At 39.6% G+C, this 8,374-nt stretch overlaps 1 protein-coding gene across 1 annotated transcript; it reads left to right on the top strand.

Moving 5' to 3' along the window:
• The first annotated feature begins 2,396 nt into the window (after nucleotides 1-2,396).
• On the top strand, nucleotides 2,397-6,949 carry LOC148697444 (serine/threonine protein phosphatase 2A 57 kDa regulatory subunit B' beta isoform-like). Its single transcript, XM_088692475.1, has 2 exons — nucleotides 2,397-4,090; nucleotides 6,376-6,949. Exons 1-2 carry the CDS (start codon nucleotides 2,924-2,926, stop codon nucleotides 6,697-6,699), a joined length of 1,491 nt encoding a protein of 496 aa, XP_088548601.1. The 5' UTR covers nucleotides 2,397-2,923; the 3' UTR covers nucleotides 6,700-6,949.
• Nucleotides 6,950-8,374: the final 1,425 nt, after the last annotated feature.

The following is an 8,374-nucleotide window of genomic DNA, read 5'->3' as shown; positions in this document are numbered from 1 at the left end:
AATAATTAAGAAAAACTAATTCATTAAATGATGATTGTGATATACGAGGAGTCTTTTTGCTTCATTTTCCTGGGTTTTACAAATTTTTCAAATGATGTGGCTGTCCACATCAAATGCCACCTAAGGTAATATAAAAATATAGTATAAAAACATGATATGAATAACATTACTTTATTTTAACCTAACAATTATCCTCAATACAGTTGGGGCCCACCAACGTCTACAAGGATCCAATCAAACCCCAACTCCAAGGTTCTCTCCAAGGAAACATAAACATGGTAAAATCTTCCCTAACCTGAGCAAAACAAACACATCTCACATTTATCTTGCATGGTTCCATGCCACGTATAAAAAGAAATAAAAAAATTTGAAAACTAAAACAATTTTTTTGGTTAACAAATGATATTATCAATACGGGTATAAAGTGCATTAAGGTTCATAATTGGCGAGCAACAATGTGGTTCAAATTTGGCGACTTGATCCCTTAACATAAGAAAGGGTACGTAGGCAGCTTGGAAAAAGAGGCCAGGTTCAGTCCCATTTGTTCCTATTGTTTAGAAATGTGGAAAGGAAGGTCAGAGGGTGGAGAATAGCGAGGGAGAGGGCAGCGCCCCTTGCTGGATAGAATATCGAGAAGCACATGGGATTGGGGTGCTCTCTAAGTGAGGAGCCATGGAACTCTAGCTTAGATAGAAAGGGTTTATAGGCCGGACAAAGGTCTAGGTTAAGTCCGGAGAGAAGGCTTGATGAACACCACCTCCTGGTTAGTGATTGGGCACACGCTTCCTTTACGGCGTAGAATCGGCTTCTTTTTTTGACGTATCAGAAAGGGCTTCTCTTCTACGCCCGAAGTTTATATTTATGCAAGTATCTTCACTTCAATACCCAAAGTGGCCCTATACATTTAATGATAACCGAACCCAAGCAAGGACTGGTAAGAATCGAACCTAAAACATGTCACTTACACTTACAAATAAAACCAAACCATAGTACTAAGTTGTAAAACAAAATTAAGATTGAATTAACTAACAAAATATTAAAAGTAAATTACATAAAACTACCTCAACTATTGGCCAGTCACAATTTCATACCCTATCTTTAAAAAATGTCAATGTCAATGTCATACCTCATCTTATGAATTTGTTACAATTTCATACTTTCCGTTAGTTTGTCCATCAATTTTTCCGTTAAATATTGATATGGCTTGAGACGGGGTCCACTCTCTATTAAAAAATAATTAAATATTAAAAACTAAAGAATAAAATCATTTAATAATTTCATGTGGGACCCACCCCTTATCCCCCTCACCCTTTCTTCCCCACTCCCATCTTCCCCAAACCCAAAACCAGATCCCACCTCGCTCCCGTCTTCTCTGCACAGATCACTATCACCACTCTCCCTTTGACCTCCCCTACTGTTTCTCTGATTTTGATGACCACCTTCAGCTGTCACTCACCGACCTCACCCGCGCCATGCCATCACTTGACTCTCTCCCTCATTTCGTCCACACCGCCCTCAAGGGCATTGCCGCCAACCTAGCCTCTGCATTTGAAACTCGTTGTTATACAAAACCAAGGGCAAAATCTCCGTCCTCATCAACTGCCTCTCCTTCTGCTCCTCCCTCTGCAACAACATAGTCGCCATCTCCGGCTAGCTCACCCTTCACGACGTTGCGGTTCAGGACCTTAACCTCTTCAATCTTCACAAGAAGATCGCTGTTCTCTCTACAGACATGAAGCAAGCTCACTTCACAATAAGTGATGACGTCACTTCAGTTCATCTTGTATTCGATTTTTTGAAATACGAATTTTGAAAATTGAGGGATTTGAATCGGATTCTAGGTTGTGGAATTGGGGAAGAAAAGGTGAGGGGGATAAGGCGTGGTGTGGGTGAGTGGGTGAGTGACAGATGAAGGTGGCCAGCAAAGCTGGAGAAGCGGTGGGGGAGGTCGAAGGGAGAATGGCGGTAGTGATCGATGCAGAGAAAACGAGAGTGGGGTGAGATCTAGTTTTGGGTTTGGGGAAGACATGAGCGGGGAAGAAAGGGTGAGGGGGATAAGGGGGTGGGTCCCTCATGAAATTATTAAATGATTTTATATTTTAGTTTTTAATATTTAATTAATTTTTAATAGAGAATGAGCCCCGTCTTAAGTCATGTCACTATTTAACGGAAGAATTGATAGACAAACTGACGGAATGTATGAAATTGTAACAAATTCGTATGATGATATATGATATTGACATTTTTTGAAGGTGGAGTATAAAACTATGACTGGTCCAATAGTTGAAGTAATTTTATGTAATTTACCCAAATATTAAAAATTTCTCAAAAATAAACAACTGTCAGTGTTTTTTAATTATTTTTTAATTTATAAAGGGCGTTTATGCAATCATCCCCATTTTTGTTGCTTTAAACGTCTCTTGTTTTTCATTTTCTCCGTAATCATCCGCCCTCCATTTCTATACACACTCTCTCTATCTCCCCCACCCCGCCCCCTCCTCTCTCTCTCTCTCTCTCTCTCTCTCTCTCTCTCTCTCTCTCTCACATCAGGTTGATCGCCGGAACCACCAACGTCCGATCACGTCGCCGGATTCCGGCGATCCGACTCAGATGACTTTGAATTCGGATCCACCAACAACCACTCAGCGTTTCCTATTTCCTAAGACGGAACATTTCTTCGCATCCTCACGCCCCTTTTCGATTTCAATTTCGTTTTCCGACGCCGATATCGCCGATTGAATAGAACCACTCGGGGATTTTATTGGATTGTGGAGAATTTAGGGCTCTCGTTCCATGCATGCTGAATCAAATCATCGCCAATCGCCAATTATTCCCTCCACATCGCCAGAGCTGCTTCCCGATTCCCAAATCGATCGCCGTCCGCAATTCTAGGGTTTAGGATTCGTCGCTGCATTGGGAAATTATGTTTAAGAAGATCATCAAGGGAAACAAGAAGCCCTCGAAATCCGAGACTCATGATCCTTCTTCGTACGGTTACGGGCCGCCCGGAACCCGCAATTCCGGGGCGGTCTCGGCGAATGTGGTCGTGAACCACGCCTCCCGGACTGGGCCAGCTTCTTCTGGGCCCAACGCGGGTGGCGTGGGTGTTACGGCGTTGCCGCCTTCCGGAACCATCGAGCCTCTCCCTATGTTCCGTGATGTGCCCGTCTCGGAGCGCCAGCACCTGTTCCTCCGCAAATTGCAGGTTTGTTGCTTTCAATTCGATTTTTCTGATACCCTTAAGACCCCTAGGGAGAAAGAAATTAAGCGTCAAACCCTTTTGGAATTGGTTGATTTTATACAATCTGGGTCGGGTAAGATCACCGAGACTTGTCAGGAGGAGATGATTAAAATGGTGTCTGTTAATATATTTCGGTGCTTGCCCCCTGCATCCCACGAAAACTCGGGCCAAGAGAATACCGATCCTGAAGAGGAGGAGCTTTATTTGGAGCCATGCTGGCCTCATTTGCAGTTGGTTTATGAGCTTCTTCTTAGGTACATTGTGTCATCTGATACCGATACCAAGGTTGCCAAGCGTTATATTGATCACTCATTTGTGTTGAAGTTGCTTGATTTGTTTGATTCTGAGGACCCGCGTGAGCGCGAGTACTTGAAGAACATTCTTCACCGCATATATGGGAAGTTCATGGTGCACCGACCCTTCATCAGGAAAGCCATCAATAACATATTCTATAGGTTTATATATGAGACCGAGAGGCACAGTGGCATTGCTGAGCTTTTAGAGATTCTTGGGAGTATAATTAATGGGTTTGCACTTCCAATGAAAGAGGAGCATAAGTTGTTTCTTGTTCGGGCACTTATACCGCTGCATAAGCCGAAGTCAATTGGTATGTATCATCAGCAGCTTTCCTACTGCATAATCCAGTTTGTTGAAAAGGATTACAAGTTGGCAGATACGGTTGTAAGGGGTTTGTTGAAATACTGGCCAGTGACCAACTGTCAGAAGGAAGTTCTTTTCCTTGGAGAACTTGAAGAAGTTCTGGAGGCAACGCAAGCTGCCGAGTTTCAGCGGTGCATGGTTCCACTTTTCAGACAGATTGCCCGCTGCCTCAACAGCTCTCATTTTCAGGTTTGGGAATATTTTCAAATTTGATTGGGTTTGCTTCATTTAATTATCCATTATGGTTATTTGTTTGTAAGGAAAACTGGGATTTATTTTGCTGGAGCTTTAAACTAACAGTTTAGCTGGTTTATTTAAGAGAAATGTTTCTCAATGTTTTTTTCCCAGTGCTTATTTTGTGAACTTCATTTATTGGTATTTAGCTTGGTAAAAAGTTTTGCCTTTTCCATTTTTTTTGCGATTTAAATTTCGGTATTTGTTCCACTTTCGTTGTACTTATCATTATTTCATTGTATGAATGTGTTGAATTGCATTGTGATATGAAATCTCGCGCAAATGGAAACTGCTTCTGTGTGTGGAAAGTGTCATTAGCGTGCATTTATTGTAACCAATATTCACTTTTCCGCAATCTCTCTAAAGCTACTTTTTTTGTTAAATACCACGTCATTGTTCTCCTTGCCTTGTTTCTCTTTTTGCCTGAGACTGCGGCCTTATCAGTTTATTCTAGTTTGATAAATTTACCCATTGTCTCTTTCTTTTGTTGCTGATCTCATGCTAATGTGATTTCCATTCTGTTATATTGTGGTACACATAAGTGTTTACTTTTCGTGTTCCTCCAACGGGAAAAATCTGCCTTGAGTACGTAATTTTTGTTGCCTTAGCAGCTTTGCCTGTTTCTTTTACGTTCGATGTGATCTTTTTGTAATTTTCATAGGTCCATCTTTAAAGGAAAGGTCAAAAGTTGATACGTGACTTGAAAAAAAAGTCAATTACACAATAATTTGGAAGACTGGTTTATGGGTTGACTTAGAATTTTTCGTTCTTGGCATTTGATAAGCGGGGAAGGTAGAGGGTTTGTTATAGATGGCTAAAGTTCTCATGCTAATGTGATTTCCATTCTGTTATATTTTGGTACACATAAGTGTTTGCTTTTGTGTTCCTCCAATGGAGAAATCTGCCTTGCGTACATAATTTTTGTTGCCTTAGCAGCTTTGCCTGTTTCTTTCACATTCGATGTGATCTTTTTGTAATTTTCATACGTCCATCTTTAAAGGAAAGGTCAAAAGTTGATACGTTACTTGAAAAAAAAAAGAGTCAATTACACAATAATGTGGACGCTAGTTTATGGGTTGACGTAGAAACAGAGGGTTTTTTCGTTCTTGGCATTTGATAAGTGGGGAAGGTAGAGCCGTAGAGGGTTTGTTATAGATGGCTATAGTTCTTATGTTAATGTTTTAGGAATGCACTCAACACTAGCATCTTTGTCATATTGAGTTTCTATTGAATAAGCGGACATGCAGCAATATAGAAGATGACGTGTGGGATCAAATTGTAGTCTATCAGTATACAGAGACCATATAACTTGATATGGGAAAAGTAGATACATACATATCACATAAGGGGCCATGTTAAGATTATCTGAAATCATATAGTATCAATATTACGGGGACAAAAGCACAAGATTGCTAGGTAGGACAACTCCCCAGGAAGGTGGGCATGATATGGGGGAAAACTAAGTGTTCATTAGACATCAATTATAAAATCAATGATGGATGCAACCTTCTCGAGTGACATTTTAAGTTGATATCCCTTGGGTAGTTAAGATGTTGATCAATTTATGAAGAGGAACAGTTCACCTTGATTAATCTACCTTCAATGTATTTTTGCAAAAATGCTTGCTGTATTTGACATTGTTTTGACAGTTCCTGCTGACAACACTCCTGATTTGCTAAGAAACCTGAAACCTGTATGTAATGTTCTGATGAAATAGCCCAAGCGGTTGGCACCAAAAGATCATGAGCTTTTTATAGTTTTTAAGTATTAATATTTATGTTTTGTTTTTCTGCCGAGCAGCAGCAGTGGTTTGAATTTAAGTGCTTTATTTATTTTTTTTCATTTTACGCGTTTTTTGTTATTTTATCTTGTCCCTTGTTAGTAGGTTGTCAAATGCTGTCTTCATGAAAGTATTGGTATGGCAGAACAAGAAATGTGAAATTAGTTAGCTTTTGTGCTTCCTGGCGTGAATATTGGTGTGCCGACAATTGATCTTACTTGGTAATTGGACTCTATTTTGATATTCTGTTGAAAAAATCTCTATGAAACGTGAGGTAACTGTATGGGTGGTCTTTTGGTTGTATTCCTATCATGCAGTATGAAAGCATTACAAATGCTTTCAACTCTTTAGCATTTATGAAATGGTGAAGGGACGAGATTCCAAATCAAAACATTTAAAGTTGTATTTACTTAATAATTACATTCCTTGAAAGTTTTTCTAAGTCACATTTACAATGCAGGTTGCGGAACGGGCACTCTTCTTATGGAATAATGAACACATTGTGAATTTAATTGCTCAGAACCGGAAGGTCATACTACCAATTATTTTTGAGGCATTGGAGATGAATATCCAAAACCACTGGAACCAAGCCGTTCACGGGCTGACTGTCAATGTGCGGAAAATGTTTTTGGAAATGGATGCTGAGTTGTTTGATGAGTGCCAGAGGCAGTTTGCAGAGAGAGAAGTGAGGGCAAGAGAGGTAGAAGAAGAGCGAGAGTTGACATGGAAAAAACTGTCTGACGCGGCGGCACAGAGAGGGGAAGAGGATATGGTTACGACCTGAACGAGCAAGCAGGGTTTCGTGTACCCGCACTGGGAAATGAAGGGATGGATTGAATATAAATCCGGTCCTCTCAATTTGGTGGTATTCTTTCTTAATATATTTTTTTGTCTTTTAATTTTTTGATCCCGGTTCGAATCATTGAAGATATCAGAAGCAGTGATAAAATGTAATTTAAGATGTACGGAATTTGTTAGCAATATGCTGCAGATTAAGAATGATTTGTGAAATATATATTTTCTACTTTCCCTCCTTTCGTATTTTGAATTCTTCTACCAGCTTGCTGTGCCATGGTCCCAAAGTTGGTGAGTTCAAATTTGTGTTGTGTGATATTTGGGAGTAAGTCAGTTGGACAGAGTAGTGCGATGCAGCTAGGTTTGATTTCTTTTCTTGCCGTATAAACACTTGGATTATCCTATCATGTCGTTTACTAAACAATTATGAATCAAACAAAATGTTTACCTCTTCTATGAATTGGAAATCATGTTTTCAACCTAAAGACTATGTGACATCCCACATCGTCTAGGGAAGTGATTTTTAAATGTATATTCACATCCCAACCTAGCACGAGGTCTTTTGGGAGCTCACTGGTTTCAGGTTCCTTTGGAACTCTGAAGTTAAGCGAGTAGCGCGCGAGAGCATTCTCAGGATGGGTGACCCATTAGGAAGTTCTCGTGTGAGTTCCCAAAAACAAAACCGTGAGAGCGTGGTCGGGGTTCAAAGCGGACAATATCGTATTACGATGGTAGAGCGGGCCAGAGAAGTGATTCGCACGGGACCGGGATGTGACATACCAGATATATACCAGCAGATTAGGATAAAACCCAGAGATATTTAGTATATTTCCCACTAATTTTTTTTTTCTTCTCGGGCTTTGACCCGTTCTTGGAAAACATTTTATGAACTACCCATTTTCTAGAGCAAAATACTATATTTTTAGCATTTCCTCTAGAATTCGACCATAACCTCACTTTTTCCTCTTAAGTAAAAAAAAATCACTTTATACCTTATAAATTTGTGTGGAACTTGACTTGTCACTGAACTGTGCTAAGTAGCATTACCATCCATTTAAAACTTGCCATTTGTTAAAACATTAAATATGATAATTTTTTTAACAGTTTCAGAATATTGACATAAAACCTAAAAAAACTATTTAAAAGTAAAAGATGAAAACATGAAACACAAACCCCACCCCAGTCCACCTCCATCAGAAAGACGAAGGGTTGGGGGTGACAAATAGAAGTATTGATATGATAAGATGGCTTTTGACACCTTGTCCTCGTTTGGCAAGCTGTATAGCGAACTGGATAGGATAATCCAAGTGTTTGGTGTAGTTTTATACTAAATAGTACTCGAATTAATTAATTAAACTGGACCCACATCATGCACAAGACTTATTCCTGTTGCCGTCGTTCAATTGTCGTCTCCATCAAGATTTCTTCCTCTTCTTCTTTCTGTTCCGCTCTAAATTTTAGGTGGGGTTACAGTTCCTTTCAAAATTAAGGTTTTGAACCCCAGAATTTTAATTCTGTGAAATTTAGGATTGGACAAAATTTAAATTCTATGAAATTAATTTGGGTTGGAAGATGAAGCTTCTTGGCTCAATTTCTACGGTTGCGACGACCCACCACGATGTAAATTCAATTAATCGATTTCCTTGACAGGATCTGAAATTCGA

The sequence above is a fragment of the Pyrus communis genome, chromosome 4, assembly GCF_041283825.1.
Source record: "Pyrus communis isolate YQ-2024b chromosome 4, ASM4128382v1, whole genome shotgun sequence".
Taxonomy (NCBI): Eukaryota; Viridiplantae; Streptophyta; class Magnoliopsida; order Rosales; family Rosaceae; genus Pyrus; species Pyrus communis.
Note: the sequence above shows the minus strand (reverse complement) of the source record. Positions and strands in the feature narration are given on the sequence as shown.